The sequence below is a fragment of the Opisthocomus hoazin genome, chromosome 9 (genome assembly GCF_030867145.1).
Source record: "Opisthocomus hoazin isolate bOpiHoa1 chromosome 9, bOpiHoa1.hap1, whole genome shotgun sequence".
Classification (NCBI taxonomy): domain Eukaryota; kingdom Metazoa; phylum Chordata; class Aves; order Opisthocomiformes; family Opisthocomidae; genus Opisthocomus; species Opisthocomus hoazin.
Window position 1 is genome coordinate 12,530,438 of NC_134422.1, and position 26,793 is coordinate 12,557,230.

Genomic DNA, 26,793 nt, shown 5'->3' on the forward strand with positions numbered 1-26,793 from the left:
AATGATGTTCTGGTGCTCTTGTCTTATCTCTTCAAAGTCACGCGAAGAGTGACTATCACTAGTGGTGCTTCATATAGAAAGTATCTAAGCTTACAAAGCAGAAGGGTGGAGGTGCATTTGGCACCTTTTCATAACAGCGTCTTGAAGATTTGAGGTTGGTGCATGAAAATCCAGTGTTGCTGTAGTTCCTGTCTCCTTTCGATGTGAGAAGAGATAGCCCTGCTGCTCCCCTGACATCTGTTACTGTCCTGTGCTGCCCTGAGGCAATGGAGTATTGCTGAGTGTTGATATTTCCATTATTTCCTTTTTGCTTCTAAATCCCTTTGATCATTGGGTCCACATGGTTGAATGCAAGTGGAATTAATATCACTTTAAACCTTCAGGCTCGTTCAATTTAGCATGTCTCTTCCTTCATATGCATTCAGTATTAGAGCCTCCTGTTGAACTGAAAACAAATACAGTGCATTTGTCTGCTTAATTCATTTTACAAGCTTCTTATGCTGCTGTGTCCCAGCTAACATATGTTAAAAAAACTAACAGAAGGCTAGCTTCATTTTTATGTGGCTTTGTGTGGCACAGGAGTAAAGCAGTCACTTGCTGAACTGGACCAGTAGTTTTTCAGCAGAAAAATTATTATTGTGACTAGAGCAGTAAGAATCTCTGCAGCTTTACCCATACAGGCTCAGCATAGATCTGTTTTATCCTGTTTCTGCTTGATGTGGATTTGCATTAAGCTTGGGTTTCAAATTCAAAGAAAAGCCAATACTGGAAGGAAAAACTTGCTGTGATTAGGGATGGCAGTGGTAACTGAAATGCTTGCCAACCTCAGGAAATTGGCCTAAGTTTTAGACTTACAAGAAACCATTTCAAATTGGGCAATTTTCTCCTTTGTTCAAGTTTTGCTTAAAGTATTTGCAATTGTAAACCTGTAAAAATTCATCTACTTTGTATTTTCTCCCAGATTCAAGCATAGCACCTATAAATCCAGATAGTGTCTGTCTTTTCCAGCACAGGAGCACTTGCTTCTTTGTAGTAAGTGGTTAATAATTCTTTCAGATATCTCATGGGCTTAGATAATGGTGCTGGGAAAAGCTGCTTTTGTCAAACCAACAAACCAATTCTTATTTGGAATTCTGCTGCATTCTGTCATTTATTCTTGCTATTATTCCCCATCAGAAATTTAAAAACACATAATAGGGCAGCAGCAAGTCTTTTTGGTGTCTGTCCTGATTGTAGGAATTGCCCTTGCTGTTATTTCTTTTTTCTTTTTTTTCTGGCTCCTTAAGAAGGGAATTATTTTTCTCTTTGTGTTCATGACTATGTGTTAAAAATACTGGTGCTTTGATGAACATACTGTGTAATGTCATCTTATACGATTCTAGCAAAGCTGTTTTCTTTGTCCCTTGTTGGATGAATCATTCACATGTATGCTGTAGAACCACACATAAGCAACAATGCTGCCTCTGATCACTTGGACTGAAATGTCCTCAAAACAAAACTGCATCTGGCCACACACTTTAGAACTTCAGAGTGGATTGTGATATTTGCTTTAATGACAAAGCATAAAGCTGCAATGGGCACCTCATGACAACCTGCATAATTTCTATAATCTATTTTATAGCAAATCTGTATTTCTGAATGTCTGAACAGCTGTTTGCTAACGGCTGCTTATGTAGAATTTTTTTGGCTGGCATTCCTGGTCATACAAAGTTGATGTGAATGGCACTTACTGTGCAAATAGTAAAGATGATCGAAAACCAAAGGCTCGTGCCCTACTGATTTCTTGCATCATCATTCCGATCCAGAGTTATGAAGTATACTTTAAAAAAAAAAAAAAAAACAACAAAACAAATCTCATAGCCATCTCTGAGATGAATAACATTCTTGTACCAACTGGGAGATGCACGGAGAGAATGGAGGGGCAGGAAAAGATCATGAACTGAGAGGGAATCAAGATCAGAAACAGAATCTGGAAGTTTGGGCTCCCTGTCCTCCCTTCAAATTATAGATCTCGTGTGGAATTTGTCTGGATTACTCTGTTTAAAGATTATCTATTAAAGCAATGAAAAAGATGCTTTCAAATATCTGCATTACTCAAAAACAGGGCCATGCTATTTAATCTAAACAAGAAAACTCTTGCTTGCTACTCTACCTCTGGTTTCAGATAACAGCCTCATACTTGGAATGACAGGGTTGCCTCAGAGGCAGAAATCGTCCATTGTCCTGTACCTCACCAGGCAGATTCCTGGAGGCTGGTTTTTCCTGCCAGATAAGAAATGGAATAAATAATACAGGGTCATTGTGATTGCAGATTTCAGAGAACTGTAGTTCATGATTAATGGGTTTACACTGAGCTGCCAAAACTTTCAGAAAGATGTGCTACCAGATCTCTAGCCAGTGTAAGCTAGTTCACTTTTGTGACCCTATGAAAATAGACTGATTAAAAAACAGCTTAAAACTTAACTCCTTACCTTAAGACATTCCTCTCCCTTATGGAAACATCATAATAGTAATCATAAAAGCATTATTTACCTGTGCTTGTCCGGCCTTACTTAAGTAGTCTGGTGCATCATAAGCCATGCATTTATTGTTTCAGTCATCAGTAATAGTGTCTGTAGAATACATCACTGTACTCTCATACAGCTAAAATGCATCCAACAATGATGCCATTGGAACATTTTGTCATTGTTGTGGGGGGACAGAGGAGGCAGGAAGAAGCAGTAGATCATCTCAGCAGTCACCTTAGGAATTAAGGTATTGAGCAAAAAAAACTTCTAAACTGAAAATAAGCACTCACACCCTCAGAAAAACCACAACCAAAACAAAACCTCAGGAAGCAGGAGATGAGCCTTTCAACAGAGTTCAGTAGATTGAATACTGCCATGAAGAAATACAGGGGAAGAAAAAGATGGTAAACATGTGATTTGACAAGTTCCAAGTTCCCTTCACATTCTGCTGTTTAAGAGACGAGGAAAGACAACATTTCAGAAATCCATGGACAGCAATAGAATTGGGCCCTGCTTCTTAGACAGACTCGCTGCATGTCTTCACTATCTTCACTAGTCATTCAGAGCTCAGGTTTGAAGCCAACATGGCAAAGATTCATGGGAGAGGTCTAGCTGATGGATGGGAAAAAAACCAAAAAACAAACAGAAAAAAAACCCAACAAACAAACTCCCAAACCAAAAAACAAAGTCTAAAAGCTAACACAGCTGTGGCTTCACTGTAGTAGGTGTCAATGCGATACTGTGAACAAATTAGCTAAGCAGCAGCACAGGGTAATGCATGATTCAATTAACAAGTAAATATTTCGCTGTAAATACTTGTTTTAGCTGGGGAGCATGGAGACCTGTTGGCAGGGAAGGGATCCATGGCCACTGGGAATAGCAGTGCAGTGACTGCGGTTATGGGAATACTAGGAACAGTGTTTGAGGCATAGAAGAAGGCCTCCTGTGTTGTAACCTGTAACACGTGACATCCTGATGCTGTTTGTCTGAGCCTGTGTGGCAATGCACTTCTGAGGCTGGGTGACACGAACTCTGATGCTGTGGCATAGCAGGAATTCCGCTATAGACCTTGCTATGCAAAAAGGTCTTTGTGCTTTTACTGCCGCCTTAGCTTCCTGTGCTGTGGATCCTGGAGGTAGATACTGAGGGTTTAGGATTTGCTGATACTTGTCAAAACAATGCTATATTGATTTGGAGTTGTTTAGTGATACGCGTATCTAGTCTATATATACATATAATCTTATTTTTAATAATTGCCTTATCTTTATCTCTTTGTCTTCACAGCTAGATTCCTCAGAAACTATACATGATGTTAAAAAAAAATCCTCATTCTGATGCCTTTAGATGTAATTTAGTTCTATTTTTTTTTTCCTTGAAATAGTTGGGTACTGAAGTGCTTGGTTTCTGTTCATGAATGTTTGTGCTCACAAAATTTTTTCAATGATCACTTATTTTCCATGTGATTTTGGAGGTATCTTTTTAAAACTGAAGCCTAAGCATTCCATGATCAGCAGACTTGGATATGTACCACAAGCTTCAAATATTCCAGGAATTTCCTCAGCAAGACCAATGAACTTTCTTTTTGTGTACCTTTGCACTTTTCAGTGCAATGGTTTCTACTCCCTATTTACTGGTTCTGGATATAGATTATCCTTATAATTGTCTTGTATTGGAAAAACACAGTTTTACTAATCTCCATGAGAAAAGGAAATCTTGTGCAACTGGCCAGACCTCCTTTTGCTAGAATTATGTCTATGCTATATCTGTGGGTTCACTAGGAAAAGCAGTTTTCTGTCCTTCTCTCTTACCCCCTCAGTGCTTATTTCTAGATTGGTGGAACGGAGATTATTTGTCTAAAAGGGGAGTTTTTGTGGTTTGCAGAACTCTCATTCCAATTTGACACTTCCTGTGACAGTTTCATGGATTGACTTTGTGGTTGTTCCTGGTCTAGGAAAAGAGACTCTGCTTAAGGGGAAAATGGTATGGATTTTACTGCTATTTTCTCAAACCCCCTCCCCAAGCACTACAATATTCTTTGAACTTTTTAATCCCATTGATACTAATCAAAGATCAGGTTTAATGTTTCTTTTCCTATTTCTAAGTTAATTAAGAACCTTTTGTTCACAGACACCTTCTAGAACTGAGGCATACTGTTGCTTTTTTTGATACCTGATACCCCAAGTCATATCTGGCTTAGACCTTCTCTGCAGAGTTTAAAATTGCCCCGAGTCCTAAACTGGTTTTCAGGGCCTGCAGAGCTCTGTATCGAGTGCACAGAAGTCTCCTGGCAAGTGCTTGCAAATGAAGAGCTTGCTTTGGGACCTAGTTCCCTGTTCAGGTCTCCCTGAAGTTACTGGCGGTCTTTCTGCTGAATTAAGTAAAATCGAAGTAAGACAACATTGTTTTCTCTGTTGCTCACCTCAGATATACTACTCATGGAATAAAATGTGTGACCAGGCACAAAACAGAGAAACTGGCTGGGTTCTGTCCTCTGTCCTTCATGGCTGAAATTGGTTGTCAGAATAAAGTCGACAGAGATCAAATTTTAATCTCAATTAAGACTTCAGTACACTGGTCTGTTAAAAAGTATCTCAATGTGGTGGTGGTGAGCTAATTTAAGGAGAGGAGAGGGATGATTCTCCTAATCTGTCATTGAAAAAAAGAGATCTCTGGTAGAAACTCCATGCAAAAGGAGCTGAAAATAAAATGGAGAAAACATGAAAAATTTTTGTATACGTAAGAGATATGTAAAAGAGGTAATGGCATGTGAAGTGTCAGCAGCATTTGAAGAACTAGCTCTTTTCATGTGTGTTTTTTTTGAAATCTTCTTTAATGCTTTATCTTAGAAAAGTGAAGAATACATTTCTCTGTTTCTGATATCAACGCTGCAAATTTTTATTCACATCTGTGTAAACACTTGGATAATTGGCGCCTTTCTGACCTGCTCACTTTCAGTATTGTCATCCAGAGCGGTTTTTGGGTTCTCATATAAAGGAGAATTGCCCTAGACTGCAACTAGACAGATTGAGTGAGGCACTTGAGTGGGGAGAAATATAAAACACTTTGCAAACAACAAAGCTTAAAAAATGAGGAGAGGGCGCGGGGAAGAATGACTCTTCAACAACCGCCTTTGTGGGTGAAAGTCAGTCAAAAGAGGTTTGTGAGAACCTCAGTCATTCTCAGATTATTTGTCTGCTCTTATATGAGGGGGGGAAAAATTCAAAGAAAATCTCCTGAAGTTTGTTCAGTTAAAGCTGTAGAATTCATCAGTGGAGATGTTGCAATTCTCAGCCATATTGCCAGTACAGCTGAGTATTGGTTGGCCTTTGACAGCCTTCATCATATGTTCTTAGTTATATTTTTTCTGCCTGTGTGACCGTACTCTTCTCCGCTCCTCAGTGCCTCTTCTCTCCTTGCTAGGGATCATCTCTGCCTGGCAGTGACGTGAAATCGGTATTCACTTCCCATCTTTCACTGCCCGTCAGGAGAGCTAGGCCAATGCAATAGACAAGTTGATGCGACTGCCAGGATCAAGCGTCTATAGAACACCTTCACAAGACCATTGCAGTGCTGTGCCTTACTCCATTTTGGCCTTTTAGAAGGAGATAGGAAAACTTTTGCTTTATGGACATGATGGAAAGATTTTATTATTCCTACCAATTTTTTTCCCTGCTAATAGAGTAATTGTTGATATGTTCATTGAACAGATGCACTGTATAAAGAGAGGCTGAAGGTTGGATGGGGCTCAGATTTCATGAGAAGAGACATTCTAATGAATTTCGATGCAGAAGGAGGTAAACAGGCCCTTCTTGGGCCTGTCTACCAGCTGGAAGCAGGGCAGTCAGGACAGACTTAGATCTCAGACTGAATGCAACAATTTTTCTGTTCACACCAGCCCCGCTGAAATGTGATGAGGCTTTAAACCACTGTTTCACATTTGAAGCTTCTTTTCCATACACTTTTAAACTGATAGCTTCAAGAAGGCGCATTGTGTGCTTTTGTAGAACATAATAAGTTAGATGTGATCTAAGTAACTTATTGCAACTCTTTAATTTACAAACCCAGTAAAAAGTATGTAAAAACTTTTTTATGCAGTAAGGTGTTTGAACATAATAGGGCAGTTTCTTTGTTTGGAAATGGAAATGTCTTTAAAGGCATTGATTTCTTTTCCTGCATATGTGTCTCTGCAGTTTCAAATAAAAGCTGTGTTCACTTGTTATCAGAAAAGGACATTTGGCTGAGATTTGCAAACTGGTGCTTAAGTAAAATTAAACCAGATTCTTTCTGTCCTCCCTCCTTCTTGCTAAGCTCTGCAATGTTAATGGTTTATATATTGATATTGTTGTCATTTTTGTAGGCTGAATTTTTTTCACCTTAACCATTGTTTCTTTTCAGATTTATAGTGTTCTCTGCAGAATAATAGTTGTCTTCTTGGCTCATATCCAGCATATGAAATTCCTATATTGTAGTCCAAATCTAACATCAATTGTCAGATGAATCATAGAGTCATGGGATTGGAAGGGACTTCAGAAGGCCATCCAGGCTTTCCTATGTCCAAGGATAAATCAGCTGTACATGTCATTCCTGACAGACATTTGTATGGCTTTCAGCACTGAAGACTCCACAGGGCTCCTTGAGCAACCTCTTCCAGGATGGCTTAAATTCTTGTTTATTAAACATTTTCTCTAATGTCTAAAATGTCCCTGATATGACTAAAAACTTATGACTTCACATCTAATTTCCCATGGACATTGAGAATAGATTTGTCTTCATTTTCTTTGCAGCAAGCGAAGTGTTTGAATATCATTACCACCTTAACTTCTTCACCTAGTGGGGCCCATCTGGGGATTTATTTCATTTATTTGTAAAAATGCTACCACTTTTAGTTTGCTTGTTTTCAAAGTCTCCAGCTGGTTCAGGCTTGGAGTGCAGCAGGCAGCACTGGATGTGGAACCTTACAAGCTCTGAGAAGAGCAGACAGAAGGCTTCGGTGTTAGGAGTTGATCTTGTTTGGTTACATCATTGCTAAAAGCTGGAGAGCAGAGCTGAAGTGGAAAAGAAGTTTCCAGCTTCAAGGATACATGTAGGGGTTCACATTTCGTCATGTGAAGACTGCTTTAACTTCTTGATGATCTCTGGTGCAGCTCTGCTGGATGGCACTCATAAAGCTTTCCCTTCTTTCTTTCTATGAATAGAGACAGAAAGAAGGTCACAAGAAGCTTTCCTGTGTCAGATAGGTAATGCGGGGTTGAGGGTGCTGTAGACCGACCAGAAGCTTGTTCTCCATAGTAGACATTGCTTTATCCTGAAGTTTAGAGAGCTGTTATTCCTGCAGAAAAATTTCTTCTGCGATCTGATTGTAGATGTTCTTGTCAATGCTGTTAACTGTCTGACTGTCCAGAGCATCTGCAGCAATGTTTTGCATGCTATCTAGTGCTTTTATGAAATAAAAACCAACTCTTTGCAAATAAAGAAAAAAAATAAAGGCTTTTCCATTGTATAGCCCCATCTTGCATCTAGGTTATAATTTTTTCAGCAAGGTAGCGTCTCTGTTCGCTTTACAATGCCAAATACATTATTAAGGATTGAAGTATAACCTATGATTGTTGGAGTGTGCTGGCTTGCATACATGAATAAAATTGCTGTTTCCAGAAAAAATAAACTTACAGAAGAACTTATGGGCTATGTTTTCTACTGACAGTTAATGGGACTTCATAGAATGGAAGGCAGCACAGAATTTGGCCTTGTGCAGATTATCTCAGCATGAAGAACCAGTGGCTCTTTCAAATGAAGAGCGTAATTCCTTTAGTATTAAGTATTTCCAGTATAATTTGAAACTTAGTGATGTTTAGCCATGGCCTAGTCTATCTCTGGCTGAAGTCAACAGGTTTCTTTCCAATGTTACCCCAGGGTTCACACACCTCAGCCAGTAGAGTGCATGTGTTCATTTTCCCAAATGGCATAGAACTTGGCGGACTTGGGTGTCTCTGTTTTTTTGAGTTCTGGCTATATTTGAAACTAAAGCAAAAAGCAAAATTTAGAGGCTAAAATTTCTGTGTTTTATGAACCACAAATCTTCCATGACTCACATTTCATGTTATTTTATGACCCTACTGGCTTGGAAATGGGCAATAGCAATTGGCCACCTGCAACATCAGCATCAAGGAAAGTTAATGTTGTGGTTACTCTTTGAAATGTGGAACCAAAAAATAAAACACCAGACAACTTCACTGTAAACTGCTGATTTAACATAATGTTCTACCACTGCGAAGATATCCCAAAAAGATTACTTTTTCTATAAAAGTTTTTCATTCAACCAAACGGAAAGCAGACCTTTCACAACTTGCCCCATGCTAATTTGCTTCAGAATTGAATTTGTTAGGTCTGTTAGAAGCCTTGCTGAAACCTGCACTTAGATAAAAACAATTACCTTACAAAAGAAATGGGAAATAAGGTTTTTCTTTCTTTTTAAAGATTAATTTTTTATTCAGTCCTTGGGTCTTTGACATCTTGATTTTAATTTTTGTTTTAATGTGTCTCAGGTCAATAGTCTTATACTAAATTATTGAAGCACTGAATCACTCTTCTTTCTCAATGCTGGGAGAGTTAATACATATAAATGACTTTTAAGGAGTTTGGAGGTATTGTTTAAGTGCTAAGTACTGCTGTTAGCAAAGCAGTATTGTTGGGCTTGTGTGTATGTTGAGTTCTAAGGTCTGAAGTCAGAGCTGTAGCTGCAAATATGTGTTGTGTACTTGAAATGTCATGCTATTGTCAGCTTAACCTGACACTGGCATTGAAAGCTATTCTAGAATTGCAAGTTACATTTCAAGGAAATTTCAAGGGTCTCTATTCCAAAGGTTTCACCCAAGTCCTCTTAAATCCATGGTCAGTTGGGATTCCCAGTTGATCATCAGGCATTCTGTGTTGTTCAGTCACTGATGCCACATTGGTGTGAGCAGGAGAGAGGAAATAGGTCAGAAATTTTAATCTACAGTGTGAAGATGACCTGAAACAAGCATATTCCTACAAGTTTATCTGCTACTTCCATCAGTGCATGTCCAGAAAGACAACGCAGCACTGGGAAAACTATTTTCCTTCCTGCAAAAATAGGTTACTAGTCCAGGTCCTGCTGTTCAGTGATCAAGGTCTTACACACACCCAGAAGTCTCCCTGAGTTTTGGATAATCTTTGGCACATGCATGTTTCCATCATAAACACCAACTTCTACAAGTTATTTTCTGTACTTGTAAAGCATAAGATGTAAGGTGCCAATTAAGTACAATGGTTTATTGGTAAGATGAGGACTGGTGCAAGCTCTTTTTCTTCAGATATTACAAGTGCATGCACTGCATATCCTGAAAAATTCCTTCTTTAAGGACTATAAAAGTTATTATTAGAAGTCTGTGCCTTTATGAGGCCAGCAGTCAATGACGAAATTCAGATCGAGACTTTTAGCCCAAACCTTCCCAAGACTAAGGTGTTTGGATTTGTTATATAGTGAGTACTAGAAATGATTCTTTAAAGGAAAACCAGTGTAATTTTATTGCCAGTGATCTGCTGCTTAGTACACGGAAAACCTTTTTGTAGGTCTTGCCTTTCTTCTTTTTTTTTCCTTTTTTTTTTTTAATGTTGCTTATAAACTAGAATTGTAGCAGGTTTTGAAGTCAGATTGAATTACTCTCCCCAGTATGATTCTATAAGAAGCCACTTTGGAATTTGCAAGAACAAGCCCAACTTGCATCCCATTTGCCATATGGGTTTCCCTCTGGCTTCAATTTGCTGCTATAAAATATTTTTTTAGGTGTAGATGCTGTATTGAACCTGCCCAATGCGTGTCACATTTAGTTACTCATATTTCTTCTAAGGTACCAGCTGCAAAGAAGCTGTGTTACTTGTGGTCTCTTCTGATTTATTGCTTCTTGATCTGATGTTTCAAATTAAACTTGCAAGGTTTTAAGTCTTAAAATGTCATTGCATTCTTTTAAGACACATGTTCAACTGCTTTCTAACAGGCATGTTTTTTCTTAAAGTTTAGTGCTTGGTGGTTATTGGATAATTGAATAACGTAGCATGTCAGTTTATAATCAAGAGGAGTATATGTTATCAGAGGTATACATCCGTTTCTCTTTTATATTTTTTTTCACATCCTTCCTTGTACCTGAAATACCCCTTGCAGCTACTTGAATATTTTGATAAATCTTTAAGGTGCATTTATGCAAGGGTACATATCAGGGCTCATGTTAGATGTGTTCTGTTGCAGCAACGTGCCTACTGACAGTAGGTGAAGTTAGATATCTGTATAAATTCAACGGGCCTGGTGTCTTTAGTACATTAAACAGCACTGTTAAATTGAGGAAAATTAGAGGATGTTTACTACTGTCTGTATCTGCAAGAAAGTCACATAACAGAATCACAGAATGTTCAGGGTTGGCAGGGACCTCTGTGGGTCATTTGGTCCAACCCCCCTGCCGAGGCAGGGTCACCTACAGCAGGCTGCACAGGACCTTGTCCAGGTGGGTCTTGAATATCTCCAGAGAAGGAGACTCCACAGCCTCCCTGGGCAGCCTGTTCCAGGGCTCTGTCACCCTCAGAGTGAATCCTTGCTAGTGATTTCTCTGCTAAGAAGCACAGAGGGTTAAGAAGAGCATGATTTTCTTTTTTCTTGATAAAAACCTGTGGGATTTCTTTTTTTTTCCTTACGTGATTTATAAAAATATAGCTTTTTGACAGCCATCCTTCTTATGTTCTAATAAGCCTATCTTTAAATAAATGTAGGTCAATTAGCATAATCTTGAGTTATACTTTTATATAAATTCAGCATGAATTTTAGAGACTTGTCAGCTGAATATTAATTATGAGGTTTGTTCTCAGTCACGCCTGGTTAGCCACTTTTACTTATGGACACTTCTACAGTAGCCACTGTTGTAATTTGCATATTCAACAAAAGCTAATGAAATGAGCATTGTACAAGCCATGAAAGAGTACATAAGATGAGTTGTCCTTTTTCTTGCAAGGATACCCAAGACATACAGTGGACTAAAGGAAAGTTTGCTGATGGCACCAAGCTGTGTGATGTGGTCAACACGCTGGAGGAAAGGGATGCCATCCAGAGGGACCTGGACAGGCTTGAGAGGTGGGCCCGTGCAAACCTCATGAAGTTCAACAAGTACCTGAAGAGCCAAGAAGAGAGCTGAAGAGGGACTTTTTACAAGGGCCTATAGTGATAGGACAAGGGGTAATGGCTTTAATCTGGAAGAGGGTAGATTTAGATTAGACAGAAGACAGAAATTCTTCATTGTGAGGTTGGTGAGGCACTGGTACAGGTTGCCCAGAGAAGCTGTGGCTGCCCCCTCCCTGGAAGTGTTCAAGACCAGGTTGGACGGGGCTTTGAGCAGCCTGGTCTAGTGGAAGGTGTCCCTGCCCATGGCATGGGGGTTGGAATGAAATGATCTGTAAGGTCCCTTCCAACACAAACCATTTTATGAGTTTATGAAATCTGTCACAAAATACTTTTGTTCTCATCTCAAACTATGTAGCCCAAACTCCTAGAAGATCTTGCACAGTGCTACATAAGAAAATGACCTAGCTTCCTTTCAGAAAGCTCCTACTATACTTTGTAGCTCAAGCTCTATATCAGTCTCACATGTGTACATGTCCTTTGGAGCTTGACAGTATTTCAGTCTTTAAAGCAGTCTGGAGAACATTATTGTATCAGAATAAAACATAGGGACTGCAATAGTACTTTGTTAATATAAACACCTGGAACAGTTTGAACCTGTTCTTTCTTTTTTCTGTGTACAAGCAAGATTCTTGCTAATGCAAAGCCTCATGGCTGACTTGATGAGTGTGAAATCCAAGGCACTGAAATGACAGGATTTGAAGAACTTGCTTACTTCTGGGAAAATCTTTGACATGATTGTCCCAAATGAAATAGTAATTTACTTTGGAATTTTTTTGCTGTCACTTTAGTGACCCTAAGCTTTAGCACAAATTACAAGTTGATCTGTAACTCCCATTTGTGTGAGACAGTTATGCAAATGCATATAGTGGGAACATACCCAGGGATTTTACACGCATGGTGTTGCCAAAACTTAAGCTTGCAAAATTTTTGGATCATGGAGTTGCGCATGAAGATTTGGCATTAGATCCTGTTCCTACTGCCATTTCTAATAGTCGCTATCAAATTTTACTGGGAAAAGGATAGTACATTTAGCTATCTGGTTTGAAAATGCCTTGAAAATTTTCATGATGAAAGGGCTTGTCCTGGTTTCGGCTGGGATAGAGTTCATTTTCATGGAATTTTCCTCCTCAGTAGCTGCTGTGTTTTGAATTTAATACAAGAAGAATGCTGATAACGCTGATGTTTTCAGTTGTTGCTATGAAATCCAGGAATTTTTCCAGTTTCTCATATTCAGCTAATGAGCAGGTGTGCAGGAGCTGGGAGGGAGCACAGCCAGACAGAGAGCCAAGCTGGCCAGTGCTAATATTCCATACATGGATGTCATGCTCCGTTTATGAGTGGGCATTGGCTGGGAGCAGGGAGCTATCTGTCTCCTCTTTTCTGTGAGTTTGAATCCTCTCCTGTTCGGGAGTTCAAAATTTTTTTGGAATTTTGTGCTTTTGGGGTTCTGTGATTGCTGCACGGGGACTGGCTGCAAATTGGTCATCAAGTGGTGAGAAAAACTGTATTGTATGTAATTTGTTTTACATAGTTGTTATTATCATTATTAGAAGTAGTATTTTTCTTTTGTTGTCTTATTAAACTATCTTTATCTCAACCCACAAGTTTCCCCTTTTGTCCATTTCTCCTCCCCGATTCTGTTGGGGGGGAAGGGGACGGGTGAGCGACTGGCTGTTTGGTACTTAGTTGTGGACTGCCAGGTTAAACTATGACAGAGCTTTTCTAGAAACTAGGTATGTCGAAAACAAGTGAGATGATGATGAACATCTATGGATGAGACAACAGAGGAAGAAACCCTGGTTGTCAGGACTGATACAAAATCTCACTTGTTCCCATAGTGTCAGGACACATTCTGAGGCTCTGCTTGACCACAACACTTAGCAAGACCTACAAATAGCAGAGTACAGGTGTAACAAGATTTGAACATCACAAAAGCATGATTTGTGGACAGTATCCTATTGTTTCCTTAAACAAATAAAAGATATATTTCTCTTGTATTAATAGGATGGCAAATTCAAATTAGTTCTAGTTGCAACAGCATAATGTTTATCAGAGGCTAATACCTGTTATAACTGCTGGGTCTGAAGGAGAAGATGCCCAGAATATTGTGGCCACGACTGGTGGGGTTACAAGTCCCTCGCTTTCTGTTCTGGCTTTCAACCTCTTCTCGTCTGCTAAATCTACACATGACTTCATCACCTTTGCTGATCCTCTGTGGTTTATTGTTCTGCCTGTGTGCTGTTTCTTGTGTTCTGGTAGCTGACAGGAGGCAGGATACTTCCTTGTGTGGTGTTGTAGGGAAAGACTGAAAAGATAGTCACAAGTCCTATGGCTGCAAAAATTCACTTCTGTAGTTCTGTGGAGACTATGCTCAGTTATAGATTTGTATAGAAGCATGGTAACCACATGCTAGTCCTTGTGGTAAGGAAAGAAGCTGTAGAAAAGGAAATAAGGTGTGAGAAAGGAGAAGCTGTCAAGCAAGTTTAGAAATGAGAGAATCTCTTTTAAATACTGAAGGTTTTGTAGCATAATGGATAGTTTGCTAGAGACTAAATGCTCTCTTGAGTTCAGTGATCTGTGTAAGGGAATAAATCTTGCCTAACGTTTTAAAATACGTGTTTTTTGAAAACACCCCGCAGCTGATTTATAAAAGAAGAAAGCTATAATAAGATCCAGCTTCCTTTAAGTTTATGGTAATTTTGTGCCTTTTGCTAGTTATGCTATTTATGTGGTCCTATTACTGTAGCCTGAGTCCCACCCTCTAATATAGTTATCCCCACAACACTTCTTTGTGCTAAGGAAGTACAATAATCCCCGCTTCACAAATGGGGACCCATGGCAAAAGAGAGGCTTAGTGACTTGCCTGAGGTCATGCAGGCAGCCCATTATGGAGCACGGAATTCAACCAGGACTCCCAAACAACACACAAATGCTCCAACCCCTGGGCTGTCTGTCCTTTTGCTCCTGTTTTTCAAGAGCTCAAAAGGTTCTATCCAGATTTCAGAGATGGTTCAGTGGTTATTGAAGGCAGTCTGGCTAAAATAACAGAATAGCTGGATCAAGTGAAAATGTGCTGCTTAGGTGTAGAGTTGCAATATCAGTAAGTCATACAAAAATTTTTCAGCTGGCAGCTCTTGTTTCCTCTCACTTGCGCAATCTTGCTCTCTCATACGCACACATATGCCCTCTCTGCAACTCATTTTTCTTCTGCCTCCGAGGAAGGACTTGGTAAAAGGAAATCAGTATAATTAAATGGTTATGTAGGAAGCTGATGGTAAGTATTTACTTATATAAAATAAGTGGAGGAGAAAAAACTATGTGGTGGATTTTTTAATGTTTGCTTTTTTGGGTTTGTTTTTATGAGCAGAGTATTGAGCGACAGAGATTTGTTCCCAGTAGAAAATGCTTGAAACACATTAGTCTGCTTTGGTATTAGAAAGATTAGAGGGCACACTGTGAGAATTTGTAAGGGATTTATGTGCTTTTTAGAAAGGATTAAGAATAAAAAAAATCCAGATTAGAAATGCTGTCTAACCACATCACTACACTACAAGCCAACATCTGCATGGTGGTTTTCTTTTATGTTTAATACAGCAATTTTGTATTGCAACTTTAGTTACAGTTGGTTTTGTTTAAAGACCGTAGTCTAGGTGCGCACAGCATGTGAAATGAGATGTTATGAGTTCATGTAGCATCCTTGAAAACTTACTCGGCAGCAAACTTGAAATACCTAAGAAAAAGACTTCAGGGACAGGCTCATTCTAGGAAGCTGCTCAAATAAAAGAAGAAAAAATCAGGTACATTCCATAGGTTTTAAGTGGCTGCTTTCTTCCTGTCTATTGAATTTTAAGCTGGAACAAGATTTGTTCTCTGGATCATTATTTCTTTAAAATATATGGACATGGTAGTACCATAGTAACACCAGAATGCACAAAGTGGAATTATTTATTTGTTTGGGAATATAATTGTTAAACATCCTCTAATATGACAAAAAAATACTTAATTATTTACTTGAAGCATCTTAAGCATACATAGCTAATTAAAGTCAGATTACTATACACGGATAATTAGAGACTTAAGTTGCTAGAAAAATGCTTGTGCTGATTTGAACTAATATTCATTTGTAAATTCAATCCCGTTTAGACACTTATTTAGGAAAACATAAATACGTGCAAGGTGTGCTTATGGAAAAGACTAGCTATTACTTTATTTTATGCTTTACAGTCTCTACTGTATTAGGCATCAATTTCTTGACACTTTTTGGCAACTTACCAACATGCCATAAAAATGTAACCTGACTGGTAAGAGTGGCTTAGTTGTTCAGGATTTTTTTCTTTCTTTCTACTTCTCCTGCCCACGTTTGTTTCTTTTCTTCTTGGGTTTCTTTTTTTCCATTGCATTTTTGTAGAACTTGATGAAATAGTCAGAGAAATCAGTGGAAAGCTAGTGTTGGGCTTCGGCTCAGTCTTTTCATCAGAGGATACTGCCTAGCCACAGGACTTCTCATCCAGTGCAGTCTGGACGTACTCGAGCCCAGTGATGCTTGAAGGATGAGTGTATGTTGAACACAGTGTATTTTCCAGGCATGCACCTGTGTCTCTTTTTCAGCTACTTGATGAATTTTGTCTTGTAGCACACCCAGTGTGGATGTTTCTGTGTGTAAGCAGGTGTCATGTCTAATAAGTTCCTTAAAGTCAGCCTGCATAAGCAGTGCATTGTACCCAAGGACAGATACTTGAGCATTTTATCCCTACAGAGTAGTCCCGTGAGCATCTGCTCTGCATATAGTTGTCTTTCTTGCTTGTTTCAGCCATTACAATGGCCCTGGCCAAAATGGAGTTCCATTTACATGGGTGAATTCAAGTTTGAATTGGATTCTGGATGTTAGTTGTTTTTTTGTTTTGTTTTCAACTTTACTCCTCTTGCAACGTTATTTTTGTAAAACAAAATTTAGGGGGTATATGCTTTTTTGATTTTTTTTTGTTTTGTAAACTCTCTGCAAACTTGATCTAGGTGTGTATGGAAGGATAGGTTTTGTTACTGGCTTCTTACGGAATCAGATGCATTACAGTGTCTTTAGACTGGGGAAGATTTTCATAGCATGTGTTATACCTGGCATGTTATTGTCACTACTGTCTGAAAATTTTATTGCAGACTTGTATTGGCAGACTGGTTTGTTAGTTAAGAGTTTCACAGCTAGAGAGACACTGCACATTTTGGCATTTATAGGCTATGGGAAGGTTTTGCTTAGCAGAGGAGAAGAATATGTGGGAAGAAAAAATGAAGACTGAGTAGTTAGTTGAGTATGTTGAAAAGTGAAGATCATCTTTGGAAAAGAGAAATTCAAGGCAGCACTTTGAGAAAGAGGACAGAATAAAAGAAAATTAGAAATAAACCTTAAAAAAGATTTAGGCCAATTCAGAAGAGGTAGGCAGATACAAAATTATCAACATCATGTACTAGAAGTAACAAAAGATCACAGTTGATATTTATGGCAATTTGAGATTTGAAAAATATTTGTTCTTAATCTGTAAAGAAAAATAAATTTTAAAAATGTGCCAGTAAATAGCAACTCAATATGCATCAGTTTACAGCTGTGTAATTGATTGAAAGTCTTCTGGGATAAACTGTGGTTTTAGCTGGGTGGAGAACGAAGTTTAGAGTATTGTCCTTAATGAAAGAACAATTAATTAAAAGAATAATTCTCTCACTTTCAGGCAAATGAGAAAACAGTGACTATAGCAGTAAAAAAGTTCATTGCAGTGACTATAGCAGTGAGACTCTCATTCTTTGCCTATTTGCTAAGTACATTAGTTAAAAAATAAGCAAGTTTTTGATCTCATCTTGTCTCTGGAATACAATCAGTTTCTTCCTTATTTAAATTATACTATGATTTTGTATGGTTCTGTGATAAGCTAAGGTACAAATATAATTTTGTGGGGTTTTTTTAAAAAGTTGTTTATAGTGGAAAGGGAGACGTATGCTGTGCTCTCAAGCAACTGGGTGCCAAAAAAGAGATTCACTGCAAGATGAAGACAGAATTTCTCAGTTTAAAGTTTTGCTTTTTTTGGTTAAGGAAAACATCTTTATTCCATTTATGTGTTGGTCTCGGCAATTGAATTGTTAGAAACACTAGAGGATTTTCTTGGGTTTTTACATGTCGATATACATAATATATATAATCCTCACATGGATTCTTATGAATGAGGAAGGAGATTTCAAGCACTTTTTGAAAATCTGTATGCATACGCCACTTGAGTGATGCCTTGGAAGGATTTGGCTTCTAAACCATAGTTCCTGACAAGTGCATACTGTGAAGTGGAAGGCTCTGTGGCTCCCCACACCTTAGAACTAAACACCTTCTGCAGATGCCTATTTCCTTCTGTTGACTGTGAAGGAGACAAAACTTCTAGTTCAGATTGAACCCTAACTTTTAGACTAGTAACTTCCATGAGAGGAGCTGCCCTCTTAAACTGTTTTTGATCAATGTAAAGAATGTGTTTCTGTATGTTTATGGAGCATGTCAGGTATGCTATATGGAAAACTATGTTATCAGACTAGGTTTTCAGATGCGTACATGTGACATTGGAGTGTAAGTTCTATTTGGAAATGAATGAGTTTTGTGTTCCCCTGCTCCCCAGATAACTGCAGCCTGTTCTAGAAAAAGTATGCTTCTTATAGTCAGGAATAATGTGGTATTAGTTTAATTAATTTTTCTTTTGTTCAAATGCAAGGTTCATTGCTTACTCAAGTATTTTTTATTGCAAGTTTCATCAGAATCATTTTAATAAATACATAGTCTATCATAGTTAGGTGTGTATGGCAGAGCATTATGACTGGAAGCCCAATGTTCATTGGTTCAACATGATCTACTGGTGGGTCAAGTAATTTCTCAGGGTTTTTGTCTTTGTTAAACTTGTCTATTAAATAGGCCTTTTACAGTGGGGCTTTTAATTTACGTAGATGATTCAAGGAATTAGTACTAGGGTCAGCAACTACTATTTTTTCTGGAAAACCTGAAATTGTATTTTCAAAAATAGAATAATTTTTGGTTTCTTTTGGGAAGTATGAAATATGTAGCAGAAAAATGACCTCTGAAGCAGATATCTGTAATGAGGTCTCTAACATACCATTTTTGTAGCATTATGAAATTTGGTCTCCATGCTATTTCACTAGTCTCTGTACTGTAGAAGGATTTGCAGTAAAGTAGAGCCTTGGAATTTCTGCAGAGTATTTGTTATGTACTAGCAGTACTTTAGAGGAAGATATACAGATATTTTTTAAGATCTTGAAAGCATGGTATGAATAATCAGATTTTCCACATTCCTGCTTGTAACTTAAATCCAGTGAAAACAGAGTTCTCTTTATTTCATAAGTACTTGTTTAACGCTGGCTCTGCTTTTAAGACTTATTGATTCTGGTGGCTTCCAGGCCAGGAAATTCAAAGTCACATTGTGAAAATATCCTCCTGAAATAAGTTACTACCTTTTAATGCAGTTGCAATGGATGACTTTTTGGTTAAGGATCTGGGACTTGAGAGTTCAAACTGAGTTCAACTCAAGGCTGTGACCCTGATGGCAACTGTAGGCACACCAAGCAATCTTCCTGGGTCTCAGTTCCCCACCCACATAACAGCACTTATCACCTTAGGCTGATGACTCTTACTGTGTGTATGAATATGGCGAACATATATGACAATCTGCTCCCGATCTGGTTCTTAGCTGTTACAGTAACATAAGTAATTAATCATCATAACTTCTATATTACCACTTGTTTCTCTTTTACAGTCCACACCATGGGGGACGTGAAACTGGTGACATCTACTCGAGTCTCCAAAACCTCCCTGACACTCAGTCCCCCTGTCCCTGCTGAAGCACCAGCATTTACACTTCCTCCTCGGAATATCCGAGTGCAGCTGGGAGCCACAGCAAGATTTGAGGGGAAGGTAAGAAACAGACATGATGGAGGGCTTCTTCATTTGGTTTTGCGCTTTTCTGAAGCTGCCTAGTAGGCTGCAAAGATAGTGAGGCTGCCTCTGCAATACAGGACCTTTACTCAAGGGTACACCAGTGTATACCTTCCCGAGGAGGCAGGAGCATGACAGGTCTGTTTCTGAGCAGAGGGGAGTGTTGCAAAACCTGAGTATGTGCTGAGTATGCCAGGCACTGAGCTTAGTATCAGTGGCAAACTGCTTCAAGAGCTGTCTATAAATCAGAGAGGACATATTCTCCTACTGCATGTTCATCTCCCTACATCCCAAATCTGTCTATTTGTGAAGCTTGATGTGTAACAGAAATCTAACCCTGCTACAGCATTTTCTTCCTAGTAGTCAAGCTAGGAATCTGTAAAGACACTTGTGACTTTTTTGCATCTACACCACCTGCCATACATGTTGTTAATCTGAAAGCAAAAAGAGCATTTTCAGAGGAAAGATTGATTTGTTCAAGGAAACTTGTTAGCCCAAAGGGTTTAAAAGGGTGTGTAGTGGGGTGTGGATCCCAGATTCTCCCCTTCCCCTCATGCTAGGGACACTGAATTGTGCTTTCAGGCATCCGTATTTCTTTCATGCTTCAATCCTGGTATGTCGTCTTCCTTGTTCTAACTCTCTTCCTTTCTCCTCTCCTAACCCAAATCTTTCCCCTGGAGAGGCCAGTTTTCCTTCTCAGCCCTTTCAGCTTCCTCCTGTCCAAGTCACACTCTGATTTCATGCTGACAGTTATATCACCGAACTGACTGCACTTTTAATTTTTGAAGTGGTGGGACTTGCCTGACAGAGGCACAAAACTGCAACGTTACTGTAACAAAAGCAAGGGCTAGAAGAAATTTGAGAAATTCATAACTTCTGAAACTAACTTAAACAAAGGGCCGGTAGAGGGCATCTGATATTTATCTTGTTTGTTTATGTAAAAGCATACCAAGAACTGGGATTTTTCTACAGGAACTGAGCAGAAAAACAATTTTTGGAGTATATAAATTTTTAAATGCAAACCCAAAACTTAGAAGTAGTTCTTGGATTTGACTTTTTGAAGAAAAATTGGCATTTTTCATAGGAAGTAAATAATTTCAGTGAAAGTGCTCAAGCCAAAGAACGGGTTTTTTTATCAAACCTTTAGGAAGATTTTTTTTTTTTAAATTAGCTCACTTTTATTGTGATTTTAAGGCACCAGGCAGAAACCCTCTGTGTGTACGACATTGGCTAGCCCAAGTGCGCATTCACTTCTTACTGTTTTTAACCTTACTTTGTTGCAGACACAGTGGAAAAATGGCAACATGTTGCTTCTTTATGCATACGACACCTATACACTCTGTGTCTCCTGTGCATGTGACTCCTATGAACTCCGGTTCTTCCACACAATACTGCATCAGGGAATAACAGTAAAGTGAAATCAAAGTTGAAGTGTGTGATAATGTTCAGATCTGGTTTTACATTCCTCATGTTCCCTACTTAAAAGCTCAAGTGGGATATTTCTGATTTTTAGTGCTCTCTGCAGACTTTTTATTATTAGTCAAATACAAGCAATTGTAAAGTATAATGACCTGCAAGATAGAGTGCTACCACTGCTTTGCATTTTTTTCAGATTTGGTTTTAAAGTGTTAAGTTTTTAGGGATACCTATCCCCTTATAAAAGTCGCTTTGAAGGCTGGAAGTGTAAAGTCTGAAGGGTTTTTTAGGAGCTTGGAAAGAATACACAAATTCAATACTAACAAAACTGATAATCTTAAGTTCCTTGAAGGAATAAAACAAGTCCTGGATTGAGCCTACTTGATGAAAATCTAAATTCCAGTTCTGCCTGTCTGGTATATGAGTGTGGCTGAAACCTTTAATTTTCTATCCTTAAGATGGGAATGATAATGTACTAGTTGCATGTATGTCTTATAGCTGAAATAAACCTCTAAAGCTCAAAGTGCTCTTCTAAGTGCTAAATGTTTGGACATTAAGAGCACATCTTCACTGAAATATATGTAAGATCTGCAATTACTTTGTGGCAAGAAGCCTGCCTTAATGGTTTGGCAAACCAAGATGATGCAATTACAGCCCCTGTCTTTGGCAATTCGGCCTCTTGCTGCGCCTGGAGCATTGCCTGGTTTTTGTTCAGTCCAGCTTGCTGCACTGGAGGAGCTTTGTTTTACCTGTCTTGGCTAACACAGGTGAGAAGAAACATGTAACACAGTTGAAGAAATAAACTAGCCAAGCTTTATCATTGTGAATTAGTTCCAAATTTTCTGGAATCCACCCTAGCTGGAGGCTGAGATACAAACTTGCAACTTCTCTTTTTTTTTTATAGGGGGCGGGACACAGATGAACAAGCCACGTTGTGGTAATTAGATAATAGAGAGTAAAGGATCACAGCATGCTCTCCTTATTATCTTATACAAGAAAAATTAGGTTTTTAATTATAATACTTACTATTAAAACTGAGTCTGCATGATCTGTTGTTCATAATGTAACATGGTTGGGGAGACGGTGTTTGGTTCTGTTGCTTGGAACTGGTGGGTTCCAATTAGTATTTTGTTTGTGCTCCTAGTCTAGTAACATTGGAAGGGAGAGGGGGAACTCAACAGTACAGTTCAGAAGAATATTGTCTCTTAATAGCTGCAGCAGCCTGCAGAGCTTCTATCATCTGAGTCCATCTTCAGCTGGTTAGTACAATGTTGCTTTTTCTATCACTTTAATATTCCAGAGGTTCAGAAGGACAATCTTAATAAAAACAATTTATTAAGATCTAGTAATAGAAGTAGCTACTGAACATACTTAAGTTTTTCTATCCTGGAAAACAGTCTACAGACATTATGATGGGTTATTGCTGATACTCTGCTTCATCACACAGTCTAAACATTAAATGAGACCCAGGCTAAAGAAAAATAAAAAGTTTTGAAAATGGCTAGACAGCACATTTTCTTCAAAGACTTGCTCTGCAGTGGAATTTATCTTATCAGAAAGAACAAACATTTTGAGAATCCAAGACAGGAAATAAATTTGATATTGTGATGATCCTGTACTCTCATTAAGTGAACAAGGATGAGAGGGTCACAGAGTCAAACTTCTTGCTTTTCTTTCCAGCGGCGTGTAAGATAAGTTGTGTGAAAAGGCAATTCAAAATCAACAAGAGTGCAGAATTTAACAAATAGCCCATAAATGTAGGAAATTTGAGGTATAAAGGAACTGGAGTTGCCGTTAACAGGAATTTTTTTTCTCTTCCTTCCACTACCACCCCCCTGCTTTTCTTACGAAAATCTCAGCAAGCTTACCTATATCTGACTGCAGATTTCAGTTTTCCAGTGTGACCTCAGCGTAAAAAGTTAGCTCATCATTTTTCAAATGTCTGAGCATGATTTTGGCCTGGAGCATGGACTGAGGGGTGGAGCCACTTAGTGAGGCAAAGGCAAGGTTACTTTCCCTAGATGCTCCCAGAACTTCTGCTCTGTGGACATCTCAGTTGTTCATCAATCAATTGCTGAGGTGATTTTTAGGCAAACCATCCCAGATTATTATGAAATAGTATTGTGGGTTCCCAGCTTGTTAGGAATTGATTGATGTTCTGTTCTTCAATTGCATATCATATGTGAGGTGAACTGCTTAGGGTAGTAATCTCCTGCCTTATGCTGAGGCATTGTAGCTTGTACATCAGAGCCTGTAAGATACTCTTGGAAAAGAAGAGCTGGCCAAGATGTTACCAGGCTTTGTTTTAAGCTGTTTATTTCTTTGTTTTATTAATCACTGGGATATTTATCAGTGCTTTGCAACATGAAATTGTGATTGCCCATCTTTTTAATTCATCTGAACATCACTGGATTTTATAATGCTCAATGGCATACCTGTGGAGGAGATTTCTGTCTTTGTAGCAAATGTCATGGGGGTTTCTGTGGCAAGTGTCACATGAGAGGACAGGAAAATCCTTTTCAGCCCTAGCACCTGAATAAGCATCTGTTAATTATCAGGCAAGATGGTATTTTGATGCTTCTGACAACATTTAATCGATTCATAATCAAGCACAGTATCCTATCAAATTCTTTCAGACTCTGAGTGTTCTTATATTTCACTTGCTGAAACAGTGCAGGATACTTTAATTATGACATATAGCACATTACTATGCTGACCTACAAGATCATTAGCTGTATATGTGGTTTAAAATGTAATTTGTTTCAGTCTCTTTCACTCTCCAAAACTCAGCTGCACTATTCTGTAGCAAAGGTTCAAAGCATCATAGTAGACCAATCAGATGCAAATAGTATAATTTTTCATACAGCCAAATAAAACAAAGCTTTTAAACATTTAGGTGAATTTCACGAGCTTTTCTAACTGGCGAGCATATATTAATATGAGTGCTGGGCAGAAGCCCCTAGAAAGATTTTTCGCTTGAATTTGCAAATATGTAAAAGTTTCCTCTCTTGTGATGGGCAGAGGGTGGCCACAGATTTCCACAACTTTGCATGTTTTTGTGCCTACCTGATTTCTTAGTATCCTGTTTACTGATCTTTCAGAGAATACAGGCTCAGTGACTTAAGACTGAAGCTTTTCTTATGTCTCAAACCCCATCCTTTTTGAGAAGACCTCCTGCTTCATATTCAGAAATTTGAGTTCTAAATATTTGGCAACTTTATTTATCCAGCTCTAAATTCCTGCTGTAACTGCTTAGAGGGCAAGACATGTCTCAGCTGTAGAAGCTAACAGTTACTTAAATGTTACCCAACTCCACTCCTCGTCCGCTTATACCCACAGCTTAACTGTTGCTCTCAACCTGAATTGGCCCATCCTAGTGTTACCGCTCAGGTTCAGCTTTTGCTTGGTTTTGTGAGCCTTGCCATGTGTGTGTCAAGATGGCAAGCTAAGCTTTCTGTTCCCTTTCTGTGTTTAGAAGCACTGAAAAGTTATTTTGTGACTGTCTGGGGAAGTCTTAGAAAGCAGGTTAGCTTTCTGCAGCAGAAAGAAGTACTGGGACCCTGAAGTCCTGGTGACGTGTGTAAGTGAATAGCAGGGTGGACTGACCCCTGCAGGGCTCTGCACTGTGACTGCCCACATGAAGAGTCAGTGAATGTCAGTGCTCTCATTCAGGTTTCCCTACTGCATATTAACTTCTGTACAGAAAGATACTTCAAGGCATAGAGAGATTTACTTAGATTTCTGCAGCAAACTGATGGAGAAGCTGAGAACAAAAAATGAGAATCTTTGCTGTTCTCTAACCACTGAACCACATTCTTTTGATCTTTCCCTCCCTATTTTAAGCTTTGGGTTCTGGGACCAATAAAATTGTCTACAGCAGGGTTGTTGCTTTAAAAAAAAATAAGGTGGTTGCCCAAAACAAGCATTTTTAGTTGATAACTACGTGATTAGCTGCCCACACATAATTTTGCTGAACTCAAATAGAAATTGACTGCATCAAAAATATAGCGTGAACACTTCTTGTTCTTTACTGTAGTGTCACTGAGTGTCAAGCAGTAAAAAATGACAAGAACCATCAGTTTCCAGCAAACCGTTCCCTGTCCAGAGTGATGTTATCCTCTGCATTTGATTGCAGCAAGCAGTTAACTCAGCCTGCCTTGGCAGCACATATGTATAATTTTTAAGGGTAATATTGATGGTCATTAATTTTATGAGCCTAATGAATACTTGTGCTACAGCTCTGCTTGAGAGGAACAGCCAAATGTCATGCTACAGACCACAGACTGATTGCCTAGGGGTTGGGAAAGAATTTTTCTTCTTGGATAAAGCATTGTGCAGTTGGCAACAGTGCAGTATGGGTTGTTTTTCTGCTTCATGTGAACTATCATATATAGTCCATTGCCAGAACCAAAATATCAAACTACTAAATCTAGTCTGGTATTCTAATCCCAGGGAGCTAGATTTCATGTGTTGACGTGTAGTTCACAGTTTGAGTAGATGTTGGGGTACTAATTCAGTTTGCTGCCCATTGAGTAGTTACTGTTCTGACCTTCCCCTTCCACCTTCCTCCAGGTAAGAGAGACGGATGGCAAATTTTAAGGCAAGACAGATCAATGTCAAATCCTACTCTTTTTCAGTGTGCTTTCTGGTTGTCCTTCAACCACCTTGCAGTTGCAATCTGTATCTGTTCAAATCTGACGTGCATCAATTTGCCAACTTCTGAGCTGCTTTTGCTGCTGGTGGTTGCACAGGTACGCTTTGAAACATCGTGCCAGAGAAAATAAACTGGGATCAGGCAAAGAGAAATAAGACGCAATGGGAAGAAAGACAGTAATTGCACCATCTTTTCTGAGATAGAGGGGAGACTCATTTATGTGGTGTGTTAAGAGATAAAGTGTAGGGAAGGGTAAAAGAAGTGTTGAAGGGAAACACTCCCACAGCATTTGTAAATCCTTTCAACTGCCTGCTAATGGAACAACTGAGTCTTAACCAATTTGTTTTACTGTGGCTGCTGCACCAGCTTTGCGTGGCAAGACTTCTGTTATCTTCCCTTTCCTTTGGACTTCAAGCAGCAATGTGTGCTCCATTTCCAGGCCTCAGTCAGCAGGTACTCCAGGAGTATGCCTTAATTACATTGTACGTCTAGATTTGAGATGGCAGGATCTGAAATGAGAGAAGTCTGTATAATGACGGAGGATGATGACATGGCACAAAATCCTTTGCTGTCCACAGTTGATGTTTGCTGTTACAAAGTGTACTGGGCAGCTGATTGCATAAAGCTGCCAGTGGGTTTGTATCTCCTCTTTCTGGAGAACTCATATGGAGTTCTTCCATATGAGGAAGAAACTCAGGAAAGATCGATGTTTTCATGGGAGACAATTGTCTGATGAAAGTGAATGCTGTGGGAGGACTCATGCTGATCTGTAAAACTACCGTGTACTGTGATACTCCCAGAAATGACACACTGAGGCATGTTTTTGAGAGCAAAGAACTGAAAAGGTTATCGATTTGACTGGAGATTCTATTTGATCTTTTGTTCCACATACGAGTAATCATTCTTGGGGAAAAATGTGGTACATTTAGAAGCTACTGAAACATTTTGTATTAAACGCATATTGGGGTACAGACAGATGAAATAAAGAAGGAAAATAAACACAAGTTAGGTGGCTGTGAACAGCTTATTGCACATCTCTTTTCTGTTTGGATCTGCTACCGCTAAT

General features: G+C 38.9%; 1 protein-coding gene across 1 annotated transcript in view; it reads left to right on the forward strand.

The window, feature by feature from the left end:
- The window catches only part of MYLK (myosin light chain kinase), a 231,747-nt gene that overhangs the window by 46,060 nt on the left and 158,894 nt on the right, over positions 1-26,793 (forward strand). The window contains exon 2 of the mRNA XM_075429844.1: positions 19,479-19,636. Within this exon, the coding sequence (XP_075285959.1) occupies positions 19,487-19,636 (150 nt within the window). The 5' untranslated portion in view covers positions 19,479-19,486. The remainder of the gene's footprint in view (positions 1-19,478; positions 19,637-26,793) is intronic.